This window comes from Cyprinodon tularosa, unplaced genomic scaffold, assembly GCF_016077235.1.
Source record: "Cyprinodon tularosa strain WSP-4 unplaced genomic scaffold, ASM1607723v1 ctg44, whole genome shotgun sequence".
Taxonomy (NCBI): Eukaryota; Metazoa; Chordata; class Actinopteri; order Cyprinodontiformes; family Cyprinodontidae; genus Cyprinodon; species Cyprinodon tularosa.
Genome location: NW_024039163.1, coordinates 1916582 through 1934223, shown reverse-complemented (window position 1 = coordinate 1934223; position 17642 = coordinate 1916582). Strand labels below are relative to the sequence as shown.

Below are 17642 nucleotides of genomic sequence, written 5' to 3'. Positions count from 1 at the left end.
CCCAAGACTGTTTTTCCAAAGAGAATCTTTATTAAATATTAAACAAAGCATTAGAGATAATTTTATTGGCTTAAAAGATAAAAACATTTTTAGAAAAATATTAACTAGTGTTCTAGAAAGAGACTAGATCCAACCTTTTATATCAACATATTAACAAAACCAGTACTTCACATTGATTTTAAAGCGCAAAAACCTGCTTAGAAACAGATGTTGGGCTAAGCTGAAATAAATTCCTTTAAAGTCTTAGGAACTCCAGCGTTATTTGCCATCTCTGGATGAAGCAGAGCTTCTGCTGTCTGTCTCAGAGTCATCATCCTCACTGCAGCTTCCTCGAGCTCCTGGTCTTGGCCTGGATTTTCCTGACATTCCTTCAATCTCTGATGGACGGTTCTGGGTTGCAGTGCTGGTTACCACTGAAGGAAAAGTCTGAGGAAAGAACTTAATTGAAAAAAAATGGAGACCTTAAAATGAGACACACAGGACTTCCACTAACTTCTCTAGGGAAAGCCCCAGGTACTAGAAAGGTTTTAAATGGAGAAACTCTAAATTGATCAAGCCTAAGGTTGGGAACTGAGTTTTCGGTTTTACAACGGCTGCTATGAATTACTTCAACTCCAAGTAGGTCTGCTCAGAAGTTTAACACGTTTGTAAGTATGAAAAGCCATTATAAGTGGAGCCCCGATTCGACAAATCACCATAAATGGCAACAGGAAGTGCCCATTTCACCACACTGGAACTAGAGATTTTAATGATGGAAAATTTTTTTTATGTGTTTAAAAGAAACAGTGCTACAAAGGAGAGGAAGATGGCGAAGGAAAAGATTATCACGCAAGTTAATGCGTAGGTTATATGAAGGCCATTTTTGGATTTATTAAAAGCACTCTCCTCTCTGTTGTTCCATTTGTAGATCACTAAAATAAGATTCCTCTTGATCAAAATCACTCCTAGACTGAACTATAATATTTTTTTAAATTACATTTTGGCTGCAGTAACTGAATTTCAGAAAAAAAAAATAAAGAATTTTCAGTAAACCTGCTTCGTGAAAGGTGGCTTTAGTAGCAGCCTTCAGCTGGTCTTCATAAAAATCTGTCCATGATGCACCTGAACAGGGGGAACTCATTGTAAAACTTACCATTATTTCCTGCGTCCTCATCAGCTCTTCGATTTCATTGTTCCAGCCGAGAACCTCTGCAAACCTTCTGACAGAGTCTGCCAGATCACCCAGCTCCATGTGGTCTCCTCTTCCCAGTGGGACCCTCTCAAAGGGGCCCACAGCATGCCGGTTCAGGAGCAGACGGGGCACTTTAGAACGCACTGTATTCACAAGACTAGCAAACGGTTCAATCTGGAAAAATAGACATTTTTGTTTTAGATAAAACACTAGATGCCTTATTCTGGTTTAATAAACAAAAGCATTGTAGCTCAACCTTTAAAGAGGTCCCCATAATGATCAGGAGGTCTGCTTTGGGAAAGTCTTTAGAGTGGAGGAAATATTTCTGCGGGAGGTTTTCTCCAAAGAAAACAACATCCGGTTTGACAGTAGCAGCGCAGAATGAGCAGGTGGGAATGTTGTCATTCATTATAGCAACCTGTAAAACCAAAACATGATTTATAGGATGCAAATAATCGACTAAGTGTTGGGGTGATGTAGACTCTACGTACTTTAGCCTCCTCAGCAGGATATGGAGTATAGCACAGGTGGCAGGAAGCTGTGGCAAAAGAACCGTGGGCCTCCACGAGCTTGTCATCAGGGATACCACACACTGTGGAGGGGATTTAAATAAATTAACCCATCCTGAGAAATACGCAGAAAATCAAGGAAAATGGCAGCAAAAGGTTCTGAAAGTCTAATTAAAATCCTGCACTGAAACTATAAGTGTTTAGTTATAAAACGCAGTCAAAATAATATACAAACCATATTGATTGACAGCAAAGTGATAAAAAAAATTTTTTTAATCCTGCAGAATGTTTTTATGCTTAAATTAATAAAAAATGAGTAAGATTGTATCTGTATAGCTGCATATATTTTGGCTGCATAAATATTGTACATTTATTCATTAAATACATGTCTTATTTATAGGGGTGCATCAGGTACAGTTTTCTGGCCAATCACCAATTAAAGACCTTTAAAAAGCCGGACCTGCCAGTCCTAAGTCTGACCAAAGCGATCGATCTAATGGCCGATCAGTTTGGGAACCTGTCTTACTTTACTTGTACTTGAAGCTTCATACCAGGATATCTGCATATATTGGAGGATTCTAGACGTTTAAGACAACAGGACCACAAATGTGGACTGAGACAGTGTAGGATCCCTGTAGTAACCATTTAGATGTTCTTTTGTTTTAACTGTCTGTAAGTTATAACTCACATTTCTCCAGCCCATCGATGTTCTGGGTGTACAGTCGGAGCAGCAGACCTTTGAGGTGGAGCATGCGGATGAAGTAGTGTATGTAGTTTGGACGATGGCAGCCGGGATACAGAGCCTTAGCCAAGGAGAAGAAAGGTTGGGGGTCGTTGGAGAAGTAGTCAATGTTGAAAATGGCCTCAGGATATGGGATGTTATACTTCTCCAAGTTGGCATAGAGACCCGTTCCTGGAGTCCTGAAAACAACACATTTTGTTTTCTCTGGAAGATCAGCCTAAGACAGACAACACTGACAGGGTTTAAGGCTGAAATAGTTTAGAAATGATAGATTCGGACCTGAAGTCTGGGATGCCACTGGGCGTGCTGATTCCTGCTCCTGCTACCACCAGTACGTTCCGACAGCGCCCCAGTTTCACGAGCCGGGCAACAGAGGCAAGACCGTCCTGGGAGGCGGACTTCACAGGGAATGAGGACGAAACCAGCTGATCAGGTGTGGACTCGCCAAACGGACATGCCTGAATGGGAAAACTGGAAGCTATGGACGCCTGTCCTTTACTGCAGAAATGGACAACAAATAAATCTTACGTTATTTTGCAGAACCACTGATAACATCCTGTTAGGTAGCTCTTACTTTTGCTGTGTGTCATGCGTAAGACTAAATCTTTAATTTTATCCAATATTTTTTCCCCTTTTTTATTAATTCTACCCTTAATGTATCCATCTTCACCTTTTAGTGTCCTGTTCGCTCACACTCTTCAGGCTGAGGTCCTGAGCCAGAGTGGGGTCACTTTGTCTTCGTTGCTTTTTAAAAAGGCACTGCCCCGACTCCTGAAGCTCTGCAGGGAGTGAGTGTCTGCCCTGAGAGCTGGAGCTGCGGGTTATCCTGGTCACTGGAGGCTGGGAAACTTTTTTATCCCTGCTGGACCTCGACCTGTTCATTCCAACACCTGGGAGATAAATTATCCAAGATTAATGGGTAGTTCTAGTTGTTCAGCTTATTTTTAAAGCAATAATAAACAACTGTCATCTCAGGGCACTTTACAAGACAAATTCAAATACATTTCACTCAATAAAACCAAACTAAACCCATTAAATCCAATATAATCAAGTATTGTCTAATCTGGGAAAGAGACACAGTTAAACAAATAAGGAAAAGTTACTTTAGGATAGAAAAAATAGGTAATATCAGCTCTTTTTATACATCAACTTTGTCTAGGTGAGGAAAAAAAAAACTGTTTCACACAAAAGGACCGAGTCAGAAATACTTTCTATAAGGGAGAAAGAATCAATACATTTAACTGCAGCAGTAGCTTTGTTAATTGATTTTTTTGTTTTTTGTTTACCAACACAAAGACAGTAGAGCCAGGAGTACCTTCTATGAAAAAGCAATAACTGTTGATGGCTTAATCTGTGAGAAATACTGCTCAACACATAAGCACAGAGTCACCAGTACTTCTATGGAAATTAATAAAGAAAAAAGCAGGCACATTAAGCAGATGAAAACTCCATTTATTATAATGGTTTGATCCATCATAGAGACACGGCTGAACAATAGTTTCAAACCAGGGGTGCTTTTTATGGGAAATAAAACTAACCAAGAAACCCAAGGATTAAACACAACTAGGAGAGGTCACCAGAGTTTAAGTGTAACTATTATCTACAACACTATCAGAGTCTGGCGAGACATTGCAAAGCAATTTGGAGAAACACTTTTGCAATCACCCATGTGACTAGGAATGAGGAATTCACCCCTGGAATTAATAATAGTATGTTTGATGATAGTATAAAAAGCATCAGGCTTATTTGGGACATATACCAAGGTATTACACTTAAATAATTTCAACAACTTCAAAAAAACAACATTGCATTAGAATTTTTTTTTGGGGTACCTTCAACTCCGTATTTTTTTTTTACGACAAAGGTTAAATACCTCCACAGTGTCACAGTCTCTCTTAGAGAAAGTGTCGAACATCTTTATGGTTGATTACAAATGATTGAATATTACCCTCATTCCTATTCGCTGCGCTTCTCCTTAGACCTTTTAGATATAAGGAAGGTCACACAGAAGTGGGAGCATGATCTCAGGGAGCAATTTATTAAAGATGGCTGGCATGAAGCAATACCCTCTATTAAAAACACCTTCATTTGCAACCAAATGAGAGAAACCCAGTATAAAATCCTGCACAGATCCCAAATAACACCATTTATTCTTAATAAGAAGGATAAGCAGGTCTCTCCTCTCTGCTCTAAATGCAAGTCTCATCTGTTGGTACATACATTCACTGTTTTTACAAATGTAGTTTGATTGCACGGTTTTGGAGCAATACAGCCCAAGAATTGAGCAGAAAGAGCAGAAGTTACGAAAGATCCTGACCTCTTCATACTAGGTTTACCTTCAAAGACATTATCTCTAGGTAGGACGGATTTTAAACTTGGAAAAACTTTTATTCCTGGCTGAGAGATGTATTTTAAAGCAGTGGATAAGCAATAATCCCCTCAACTGTAACACATTTGTACCAAGAAACTATAAAGCTTTACCCCAAGAAAGACTGACTGCACGGATGAAGGGGGGTGCCTCTTTGTTTGAGAGAAAATGGTCCACTTTTTCTATTTTATTTAAGTGCCCTCCTCTGGGAAATGCTAAATAAGGGAAGATATGTTTTTGACTGGAAAGTCCCCTCTGGATGAATCTTGTTATATTTGCTGCTTAGTCTCTGGTTCTTCCACTTTTTGCATTTGTTTTAATAGAGTCAGTGTTTATATTGCTGAATTTATTGCAGTCTCCATGTCTTTTAAAATTGACTAATTATCTCAATCTTTTGTATCCACTTTTATTAATATTACCCATCCCATCTTGTGTATTTTCCTTTTTTAGTATCATAATTATTTTTCAACTATAGACAAGAGAAGGCACAGCATGTGTGCAGAATGATTGGTGGAACCATGAGGGGTGCTGTGGTTTTTTTTGTCTTTCTGCTTTTTTAAAACATAAAAAAAAACACAACTAGGGCTGCAACTAACGATTATTTTACAATTCGATTAATCCGTTAATTATTTTTTCCGATTAATTGATGGGTAATCACATAACCAAAGGTACCTTAAAGAAGATTTTTCTACTAAATTAAACTAGGTGAAATTAAAATGTTTTCACTTGAGTTCTGGATTGAACATATTGAAAGATGAAAAAGTTCTCATTTTAAATAGAAAATGTTAACATATTTAATTTTTACAAATTTGATATAAGTGGGTTGCTCTGTCAGCTCAAGGCACGTTTTGGAGTCTCTATATTCCAGTGAACGATTAATCGATAATTAGTTGACAATTATTTCAATAATCGATTAATCCGATTAATTGTTTCAGCCCTAAACGCAACGTCTGAAATACATCTTTGTCTTTTCCAGACTTTTCAATTAAATATAACAGACCATTTAGAGGCAGTTATAGGAATTTGTTTTCTCTCCCTCATCGTCCATGTCATATATTTAAAAAGCTGTTACACTGACATCCTTTTCTCCTCAGTCTCTTTACACAGAGGGAAGCTGAAATGTTTTAAAACTGTCAACAGCTGAACAAAAGCTAATGGCTGCAATATATTTACCCCTGTCTTGTTCTCTCCATAGCAGCTATGCTAATACAGTCCACAGCTGTGGCAGCTTTACTGTTCAGGGAAAGCGGAGCGTTGAGCGTTGGGTTGGAGGTGAAGGGGTGGGGGGTGCTAGTGAAGAACAGGAGTTGGATAAGGAGAAAGAGAAAAGTAGATAAGAGTCAACAAACGCAGCTGGGTGAAGGGGCACCCCAACACCCCCCCAGTGAAGGAACTAGTGAAGGGTGGTGGGAGAAGAGGAGATAAATGATATGTAGGCAGGCTTCAATAAGGAGGGAGCTAAGGGAGGAGGGAGAAAACTATTCCAGGCCTTTATAGAAAGTGCCAAGTTGGAATAATTAAGCAAACAGTCTGAGATGGAGAACCAGGAGCCAAAAAGGGTTACAAAAAAAAGAATAATAAAGCATGAAGGTGTCATGAAACCAACTTCCTACTATGTCCACCTTAAAGGAGACAAGCTGTCCCCTAACTTTTAAAGATCATAAAACAAACCAACACCTCTATGGCATCACCTGAAGTTTTTCGATTTTTCACACTAATAACTCACCCTAAACAGATTGTTGCGCTCAATTAGCCAATGGCATGGTAAACACTATTTCCTAAAATGTCAAAAGTATTCAAACCTTTTCCTACGAGACTCAAAACCAAGCTCACGTTTACTGCATCTGATTTATAGGGTCCAGAATTGGCAAAAACAAAGCAATGCATGGAAATGACTGTAGACCCTTCAAACCTGGCCATCTAGTTTTAGAGGGGGGAGGTTTAAAAAAAAAAAAAAAAAAGGTTATTTGGCAAATGAGGTGTTTAAGGTGTCGGCATCCAAATTTAATTTTTAAAAAATCCCCCCTTTGAGGAGGTCAGATAAGGGAAAACTGATTTGTATCAAACAAAAAAACAAGGAGAAAAACCAGGCGGCGTTCATCATGATGCATACTGAGGAGCATAGTGCTGGCAGCATAGTGCTGTGGGGTCATTTTGGTGCAGGGAGTTTGATAACTAGTGTGCATGAATGCAGGTAAATGTAAATATTATCCAGAAAAATAATCTGCTCCAAAAGTATTGAGAGGAAACAGCTATGAAACCAAGGCAGAGATTATTTTCCAGTAGTGTGGATTAAAGACTGAGTAGATCTACAGCGTCTCCAGATATACCTATGAAAGCGTGAGGATGGCATTGCCTCTAAAGATGCTTCAACAAACTTCATTCATGGACAATAAAGCTTTTTAAAACAGGTCTGTAATATAAAATCTGAAAAGCTATAGGATCTGAAATCACTCTGCTGGTATAATACGATAAGCATTTCTGTTGGGAAAGATTCTTAGTTTATTAGAAAGTTATTTACTGAGCTTAAAGCTAATAAATCTTGGACAACCATCCCTATTTACTTCTTTCATTTAAGGCCCTAAATCTTTGTACACCTTTAGGACTGAAGCCAAAACAGCAGAGAGCACCCCCCATCCCACATCCTACAGAACTATTAAAAACAGTAGGAGGGTGGGGGTCTCTGCTTTTGTCTGGTCTCCTTTTAAAGAGACACTGCTGAGTACAGGCAATAAATCACAGACCCAGTTATTAAGGTTTCTCACAGATGCTGCGAGATGACGTCAAACATCTCAACATTTTCTCAAAGTATAACCACTGTGGAAGAATTTATTTTACTTACAAAACATGCAGGAGAACAAAGTGGTCCTTTCACACTAATAGATCTGAGCGTTTGGTTGAGCCTGTTTATCAGATATAGCTCTAAATGTGCTTCAGATGCTTTTATCATTATTCTTTAATGACTAATAAATCCTCGTATAAATGACAAAGGGCATTGAAAGGATTTAGAAGCCACCCCCCTTCTCGCTTGCCCTTTCACACTACTTGCTCTTGCAGATCTCCCGGATCAAAAATCTGTGTGTCCCATAACCGGACCACCAGGATAGTGGTTGTTTATACGAAGGGATACAGTTATCTAATTAAGAACGTCTCACAACGCTAGGGACACCTCAGTGATCACCTTCAGGAGCCCTCCATTCCCTCCTCACTAAAAATGTCATGCTGACTGATAATCCTTTCAAAATGCTGGAGGCTGAGACCAAAGGCTAAAGCTGCGCAGGGGAAGTAGACGAGTTAATGTTAAAGAAGAAAAAGTCTTCAAATACTCATGTGTCCAAAGTAGGGCTGCAGCTAACCTTATTTTGCAAACTGATCTATTATTTTTTCGATTAATAATCGAATAGCCAAAGATTCCTTTGACTTCTATTCCTAAAGACTTCAAGAAATTAATCCTTCCACTCATGGAGTCCTGGATAGAACATATTCACAGATGAAAACTTTATTTTTTTAATCTTAAATGCAAAATTATGTTTATATTTATTTATTTTTTGTCCACTTTTGATATACTTGCTGCTTTAAGTGGGTCACTATCAGCTAAAGGCATGTTTTAGAGTCTCTATAGTCCAGTTAAGGATTGATCAATTACTAAATTAGTTGATGATTATTTTCAATAATCGATTAATTCAAATAATTGTTTCAGCCCTAGTCCAAAGCAACTTTTACAAAGATTTACTCAAGGCTAAGCACTGATCAGACTTTTGTCAATGCAGATTTCCAGCCTTTGTTTGTAGAGATTATAATATACCAAATTATGTATAGGACACATTTTTAGACACAATGTTAAGACATTGCATAATCCTTTCCATTTTGCAGTAAAAAGAATTTAAATCAACAAACTGTTTTTTTTGTTTGTTTTTATGTCAAAACCTAGTTTAGAAAATAAAGTGTTGGTCACCACCTAAAAACAAGGATTTTTTTCTTAATTTAAAAGAAATGCCATGGATGAATGCAGGGAGAGATGAAGGATAAATGGATGGACGGATGGTCAGTCTCACTTTTTTTTTTAACTTTCATTATTTGATTGGCAGGACTTTAAGCTGATAGTGTTCACTTTATAAAAAAAAAATCCTTCGGCCCAAATTAGGATTTCATAAACTGCAAATCAGAATTGTAGAATTATTTTTCAACCAATAGTGATTGTTCTTTGCACTGACCACAAGCATGTACAGGTTTCAGGGTGTTTTTCATGACCATGAAAGCTTGCTTGTTTAGAGTCTATTGCTGCAGGACTTGACTGTAACCTTTGTGTGAAAAAGTGCTCCTTTCTATTTGCATGCCTGCATCTTCAGGCTACCTTCAGCTCTCTTTTCCCCTCTGTGTCGCAGCAAACCCACATAAAGTGTATTACTACCACTTATGGGGGTGGAGTGAGAAACTTGGAGTCTTAGTCAGCTGTAATATGACCAAAATTAAGTTCTGCTGCAATCTGAAATTTCTGTATTATTAAATTGTGATTTTATTGCAAATGCAATGATTGCCCCGCCTTGAACTTTTTCCCCCTCCTTATTTAGGGGACTCTAAATGTTTCTCATGGACTCCACCTTCTGCAAATTATTACAGAGGTTTTTGTTGCATCCTCAATTGTTCAAACATCCACCTTGGGTCTGAGGGCTGCAGCCGAGTTGCATCTTAAAGCAGATTTGGCCAAGTTTAATGAGGCACTTCCCTGCTGCAGCCCCAGCATTTAACCCTTCACTCACAGAGCAGTCGAGGACGGCCAACTTTGATCTCCGCTGTACCCCCCCCAACCCTGGAGACAATGACCAGCAGCCTGGTATCCATGGAAAGCTCTTCATTACTTCGCTGAGGAGGCGAGGGCTCTGTGTTCTCCCTCCCCACCTGCTCACTAATGACATATCACTGTGTGTAGCATCTTTGTTGGCCTCTTCATTGACATAAAGCAGCGAGTCCTAATTTGTGTTAGGATGTTTGTTCACACAGAGGAAGGTGGGTGGTGGGGTTAAACAGACCCAGCGGGTCGATGGCTAAGTAACGACTTTTATCGCCCCTCAAAAGGTACTTAATTAACCACCTATCAGGTGTGAAGGTAAATTCTCTTAGGTTTTAAGATAAACAATTTTCATAATCAACCCAACCTAAAACACTATTTAATAGTAACCAAATTTTTTTTATTACACAAGAAAAAGTTACTGATTTTCGCCACAAATATAGACAGAGTTTACTCCAGTTTAAATCTAGTTAAAATAGAGGATAAGTCTGTTTAAAAAAGGTATCTGCAAAACTGCCCCTATATTTCATTTTTTCCACAAACTTGAACAAATTAAAATAAAAAAATACATGCCTGTCTGTTTCACATCCTTACTTTTCAATCAAATGCTGCAGTTCTGCAACAAAAATTAACATATAAGAGTAAATGATGAGGAGTTCAATGTTCAACAATTGTTTTATATTTTTTGAATGTAAAACAAGTACAAGAAGCAATATCCCCTGTGTCTGCAGGGAAATCTCTCCTAGTAATCCTACACTGACACCTGCTGGTCCTTTAATGTCATTACACAGAACAATTACAGCTGAACCCTCACACTAGTGTTAATTTCGTTAACGAAAACTAAACGAAAATATTTTCGTCAACGCACATTTTTCACCCAACGAAAACTAGACGAGACGAGATGAAAATCCCCACTAATAAACAATAACTGGGAGTAAATCAGAAATATTTTTCGTTGACTAATAAAGACGAGACGAAAATGCAGTTTGGTAAATAAAGACTGGACTAAAATCTATGGACATTTTAGTTCACGAACAAAGACGAGACGAAAATTACATATTATTATTTTATGGTTTTTTCAAATCCTATCTCCTGCTCCGCCTCCTCCTCGTCAGCTCCCACACACCCACTTTCAAACCAGGAGCGGGCGGCACAGAGTAGCCTACTCTGGGGCTCGGGAGAAAGAGGAGACGTGATCTATGGACACATTTTCACTTCATTGAAGTGGAGAACAAAACCAAATGCTTGATTTTAGTCGAAGGGAAGGAATATGGCCACATTATAGCTGGAAAAAACACAACCTGAAGAGACACGTCGCTGTTCAACACAAAGACATTACGGTAAGTTAACAGAAATATTGGTGGTGGTTGTTTATAATGTAACATTAATCAACAGCTATAATGTCCTAATGATAAACTAACTGATGTTGGCTAACTTTCATAGCATTTAGTATCCAGGCTGGCTACGTTACGTTAGCTTGTTAGCACGTAGCGACCGTAGCCACTTGTTGATAGAACTTAGATATGTTATACTGGCCGGGAAACTATAGTTTCAGTTACATTGCAAGTTTGATTAAAGCAGACAGATGCTTTAGGTAAACTAGGAGCAGCAAGTGAACTATAGTTAACACAAAACACCTCAGCAGCTACACATGTATGCTAAATGCTAAAACCAACTGAAACTATCGATCTTTGACAGTGTGTATCAGGATAAGAAAATTAAAATAATATGCCACACATAATTCAGAACAACTTTAACCTAGATTTTCATACACAAAATAGCCATTGCTAGGGGAACCACTGCGGGGATTTGGATGCAAACATCAATATTAATCAATATTAATAAAACCAAAATGCATGCACACATAAAAATGTCTGCAATTTATTCCTGCATAAAATGATAGTTACGGTAGGTTGTTTGTATGAGTTTGAAATGGATTGTCAAATGTAGTTTTTACAGAGACTTAGTTTTTGTTAAGGAAAAAAAGAGACCTATATGCTACTTATACACTTGGAATTCCTGTTATGCTGTGCATCTATCCTGACATTGTATTAATTTCTGTTCCAGATTGAAGATACACCAACCACCAACAACCACCCAGAAACAATGACAGGCCAGCTATACAAGCTTCCTTAATTGCCCACACCAAATACAAAGCTGACTCTCAGGACCAGCAAGCTATGCCTTGTTTCACATAAATACTGTACCTTTATAAACCATGTGAACTAGCTGGCAGGAAAGCACTTTTGTTGTATCAGTTGGAGTTATTTTTTTCACATCATTGATCTCAAATCTATTTATTTCTATCTATTTATTTTATTTTTCTATGTGAACTAGCTTTAAACAGCCAGCACTTGTGTTAAGTTCATAAAACACTTTATTTTATTGATTTGTTTCCTTTGTCAGGTGTATTTTATTTGTTTTAATGCAAGCATTTGTGTTTGTGTCTTTAAACCTTAACAATGTTCTGACAATATTTGCATATTTATTTTGAACATCTTCCATGTCTGCATTTGTTCCTTAAAATAGTGGGGGGGGGTTTTATCAAAAAGATGAGAGGAAATGTTGAAATGTGAAATCATTTTAGGAAATGTTAAATATTATCTGCTGACAAAAAAGTAAAAGGTTAAAATTATGTCCTGACTAAAACTAGACTAAAATGTTGACGGTTTTTGTTGACTAAAACTAAACTAATAAAATTATGTTTTCTTGGACTAAAATAAAGACTAAAATGCTCGACTTATAGTCGACTAAAACTAGACTAAATAAAAATGGGATGATGTCGACTAAATGTGATAAAAACTAACAAGCGATGCTGAAACTGGACTAAGACTAAAACTAAATTTAAAAATGGCTGCTAAAATTAACACTACCTCACACTCCCTTACCAGTGCAACATGATTGGATTCTTATGTGGGCTTGTCAACTGTTTAAAGATCTCTTAGGTACAAACATTTTTCTGATTTATGCTGAGCAATCTAAACTGATGTAATTGTCATTCTGCATTTCAATTTGTACAAAATAAATCAAAGTTAATTAAGAGGCGTGGCGATAGGAAGAATTGATTAGATGATTGGAAAAGTAAGAATATCAGGGACAGAAGATGGAGGTATGAGGAAGGAAAGATGGATGAAGGAAGGAAGGTTGAGAGGGACAGAAGGAAAGGACGGATAGTAGAAAGAAATTAAATCCAAACTCTTTACTGGTTGGTGGTGGTGCAAACTTGTAAGAATATGGCAGCACTAGGGCTGGGGAAATATGCACTCAAAACCTTCCCAATCATGACATTGGGTGATAATGATAAAGGTGACTTCTTTACTACAGCAATCAGCCACACAATCACAAATAATGCTCTTTAAGATTTCACACACTTAAATCAGCTGCTTTAGGACACCAGTTACATAAAGCAATATGATTTAAATCACTAAACATCTCGTAGTAGCTGCATTTAATCATGTTCTTTAAATTTGTCAATTCCTCTGTGTGTGTGTGTGTGTGTGTGTGTGTGTGTGTATATATATATATATATATACACACACACACACACGTATATATGTATATATATATATATATTTTGTTGTTTTTGTTTTTTATGGATACTGTATATACTGTATATATCCCATGCAACTTTTTCTTGCTTTGGCACATTCTTCTTCTTTGACTACTTGAGCTGATGTAACGAGTAAATATATCCACTTTGAGATCAATAAATAACAATTCACCAAGTTTCTGGAAATTTTAACCCTCATTGATTCCAATTTGTCATTTAGAAACTTACCAGGATAACAACAAAATATAAAATAAAAGCCTGGGAAGCACCAAGTAATTGTTCAAACTGCCATCAGAATTCAAGAAAGAGAAAGGGTCAGAAAGAAAACATGTCCAATAGTTTTGCTGGTTCTTCAACCATCAAGATCTAAAACAACTTAAAGAGTTACAGCATGTATATTCTTTTTGGGGTGAAGCAAGAAACAAATACAGGAAAAATTCAATTTTTATCCAAAGCTGGAAAATACTGAATTATTAAGATGTGTCTGTGTCAAAACAAAAACAGGTTTGAACTTCACAGGAAGCCTAAGTCTTGACTTTCTGTGCCTTTATGGCTGTTAGACTCTAATGTCCTTATGTGTTTCTACTAGAGCAGCACACCTGGCTTCCACTGATGGCTGATTAACAGACTTCAGTCCCATCATTTGAATCAGCTGTGTTAAAGCAGGGAAACATCTAACATGCAAACAGACTTTGCACAGCCTCAAAATGCTACAAAAACATGCATTCCTCAGTTTTGTCCTCAGTACTGTCAGATCATTCTGAACCTTAAAAGGAATTAAATATGAATAAATGTTTGCAATTTGCACAATAGAGGCCCAACAGGTTTAGGAGACTGCATATTTAATTTACAATATAGTAAAAAAAAAATTGAATGCCAATTATTCCCATCATTCTTCTATATACACAAGTGCCTAAATACACTTTTCCCCCAAAAAAAGATAAATAGTTCTAGTGCAGACTGTGACCTGAACCGTTTCCCCAGTGTTCTATGGAGTTACCTGTCTGACTCCAGACCTCTCGACCAAAGATGCAGACAAACTGTGCTGCTTCAGTTACAGCAACCAGAGACGCTCGCTTCCACAGTGGGGATCCGTCAGCTGCAGCAGCCAAGGCTAACAGAACCGGAATCTTTTAAATTAATGTCTCTTCCCCTCCGCCACACGCAGGATTTCAATGCAGAGTCTCAAGTTTTCCGCAACAGATGTATCACTCCGCTGCTTATTCTGCGGAGCAATAACTGATCAAAGGCAATACAGGCGGGAAAGAGGACTGGGTCACGTGACGCTGCGTTTCCGCTTCTAATGCAACAATTGGTCATTTCTCAGGAAGTGTGAAGAAAATCACTAGAAACTACTGTTAGTTATTGTATAGTGTTTCAAAGAATAAATAAAATAAATAAATTGCTTTGGCCCAGATTTTGCAATAGTTTGGACAAGGCAAATTTATTGGTATAGCACCATTCAGTACAAAGACAATGCAAAGTGGTTTACATGATAAAAATATAGAAAAATAAAAAAGAATCAAAGCAAGTAGGAAAAAATAAATAAATAAAATAAAAAATGCAAAAACAAAAAAGAACATTAAAAACATTTGGACTAAAAAAAGTTGAGCTAATGATGAACTGTTTAACTAGAAGAGTTGAAGGCAATCCAAAACAAATGTGTTAATGAGGATAGGTGCAGCTATAGGTTGGAGGTTTTTAGAGGATTTAACTAAAACAAAGCGGCAAAATGTGGAATTTTAATAGAACAGTAAATGTTACTGAATAACAATAAGTGATCTGTTGAACATTTTTCTCACAATATACTTTATTTTCTACATTCTGGTGATTTTTTGAGGATTGAAGTAAAGCAGAATTGGCCCTATTGTGCCAATTCACAACACATGTCATCTCAAGGCACTTTACAGTTCAACCAGATCATACAGTCAAATTGATTCAAAGTTTTCTATCTAAGGAAAACCAGTTGATTGCATCGACTCATTGACTCGAATGCAATCCCTCACACTAAGCATGCTTGTAGCAACAGTGGAGAGGAAAAACTCCCTTTTAACAGGAAGAAATCTCCAGCAGAACCAGGCTCAGTGTGAGCGGCCATGTGCAGAGGCCGACTGGGGTTCAAGGAGACAGAATCAGAGTTACAAAAAGCAGCTGTAAAAGGCGGCCCTGTCCAGGAAACACACAGCCACGCAGATGAGCTCCTAGTCAGCTCCCATGTCAGGGGATGAAGAGAGCATATCCAGCCAGTGACGGTCAGAGAAACAGGACTACACTGGAAAACAGGCCGATCTCCAGCATCTATAAATAGGGGTGTTGATGGCAGCAGCACAGCTGATATTTCTCTCCAGCATGGTGTCACAACAAAACAGAAACAGATGAGGCGAAGCTACTATGAGAAAATGCAGAGAGAGCAAAACGTTAGATATAGAACTAACAGATTCTGCAGAGTGGGAGAATAGAGATAGAAGCATGACTGTAGAGATAGCTCAGGCTAACCTGAGCCACTCTAACTATAAGCGTTATCAAAAAGGAAAGTTTTAAGCCTAGTCTTAAAAGTAGATACAGTGTCTGCCTCAGGGTGTCTATCTACTTTAAACTACGAATTTCACAATTTTGTTTATAAATTATCTCTGCAGTTCAAGTAAAGTGCAATCAAATCCCATGCAAACTACACTGTCTATAAATATTAGGTAATAGGCTAAAGATTAAAAAGCTTCATTCATTATTTTTATTAGTTTTTCGTACAATTGACAAAACAGATAAACAAGTCAGGTCTTCTATGAGGCTGTAGATTTTATAAAAACTCACCATGACACAAGATGGCAATTCTCTGGATGTTTCATTTGTAAAATGTGATGAAAATTAGATGAGATAAGATGAAAATTAAAATGAAATACCTCATAACAAGTGTCCTTTTTCAATATCTATCACAGTGAATAGGTGGGAATATGGACTGGATATGAACCTGGCTTGCCCTCCTGTGTGAGCACTAAGGTTGTATTTAAAACGCAGACTGGATTTTGATAACCATGGTATTTTTTATTTTTTTTGTCATTTTTTTAGTGTGAGAAATTGGGAATATGGTGTGAGAGTGTGTGAAGACAATGAGATGGGTGAGAGCTGACAGTCCTGGTAATGTGTAGCTTCTGTAGATTCCTGTACATCAGTAACAGTTTTACCTATATAAACAGATAATATATTAGATAAACAGATTATCATAGATTCTGTTTTATGTTTTGTAGGTTAACAAATGAGTTTTCCTTAAAGGTTTTTTAACCTGCGTATTATGACAATTCAGGAAACGTTTCACAAATTTTCTCTAACATTTATTTCTCAAGCTTTTAATGGCATTCGAGGTAACTAAACATTGACTATCATATTTTGTTCTGGACTTTACATAATAAATAAGGATTCTACAGGGTTCTTGTGTGTGTAAATAAATGAAACCGGATAAATATTTTTTACAGACTGAGTTTCTAGAAGTTTATAGTGCAAATACTGAAACTACCTCAGGATAGATTCCCTTAAGGGTTTCCAGGGATTATGAAAACTCTAGCTGCAGACAGAAGGACAGTTTGCTTAGTGAGAATTGTAACTCAATAAAACCCTAACATATTTCCAATTACAAAAAGAATGAAGCCTGATAGTAGGTCCCTTTTGAATGATCTGATAAGATGCAAAAAATTATGGTCAGAAAGTTGAAAAATCTAAAACAATATTCATATGTCATATGTAATTGATAAAATAATAAAATATGATAATGAATTGGAAATATTGAAATCAATAAAAATCTGGGACAGCTTTCCTTTGTATAGATATTTCAATTTTAGTCTATTTGTTTGGATAGTCTTTACAAATGATCAGAGATACCCACTAGGCCAGGCTTCATTTACCGGGCAAATATAATTTTGTTAAACTAAATTCCAACAATGCAAAGTGTAAGTTACATTCAAAGAACTGTGTAACACCCCTCCTACAACATCTTCACTGGCTCCATAAATCAGCATCACCACTTAAAGACCCTCCTTTGCATAGAGCTATCATTAATCTTGTAAAGTAGACTTATATTCATTTTATTAAAAGTGATCAAATGTATTTTTGTTATATATTGTTATGATCATTAAAATATTCTTAAAAATATATCCAAGCTCAAAATAATTGTAAAACTATACGTTTTTAATCTACATGGATTGTTGCACCCCATATTGTCCAATTGTTCATGTCATGCATCCATATATTTTTGTTAGGAGTGGAACAGCAGTATGGAGGACCAACTCTGCCATATTTATTAAACCCTCTAAGACAGCGGTCCCCAACCACCGGGCCGTGGACTGGTACCGGTCGCGGTCAGTAGGTTATTTGGTACCGGGCCCCATGAAAAAAAGTATATATATATATATATATATATATATATATATATATATATATATATATATATATATATATATATATATATATATATATATATATATATATAATTTTCTGAGTGATGTTTTATTTTGAAAAATATAAA

General features: G+C 37.0%; 1 protein-coding gene across 2 annotated transcripts; it reads right to left on the bottom strand.

Annotated features, from left to right (window-relative positions):
* si:dkey-103i16.6 (uncharacterized protein LOC557125 homolog) lies at positions 1 to 14390 on the bottom strand. Of its 2 annotated transcripts, none has more exons than XM_038299986.1 (8): positions 14130 to 14390; positions 3093 to 3312; positions 2702 to 2920; positions 2369 to 2601; positions 1663 to 1763; positions 1428 to 1589; positions 1133 to 1345; positions 1 to 438 (listed from the first exon to the last, which is right to left on the bottom strand). In XM_038299986.1, exons 2-8 carry the CDS (start codon positions 3302 to 3304, stop codon positions 259 to 261), a joined length of 1320 nt encoding a protein of 439 aa, XP_038155914.1. In that variant the 5' UTR covers positions 3305 to 3312; positions 14130 to 14390; the 3' UTR covers positions 1 to 258. The 2 variants fall into 2 exon arrangements, with proteins under 2 accessions (XP_038155914.1, XP_038155915.1); XM_038299987.1 differs by having other exon boundaries at positions 1 to 426.
* Positions 14391 to 17642: the final 3252 nt, after the last annotated feature.

What these genes read in the sequence shown, in the direction of transcription:
- si:dkey-103i16.6 (XM_038299986.1), bottom strand. Translation starts at nt 3,304, where the DNA reads ATGAACAGGTCGAGGTCCAGCAGGGATAAAAAAGTTTCCCAGCCTCCA. An exon ending in AGCGAACAGGACACTAAAAG is followed by an intron (nt 2,921 to 3,092) that starts GTGAAGATGGAT and finishes CCATTTCTGCAG; the next exon opens with TAAAGGACAGGCGTCCATAG. An exon ending in AGTGGCATCCCAGACTTCAG is followed by an intron (nt 2,602 to 2,701) that starts GTCCGAATCTAT and finishes TGTTGTTTTCAG; the next exon opens with GACTCCAGGAACGGGTCTCT.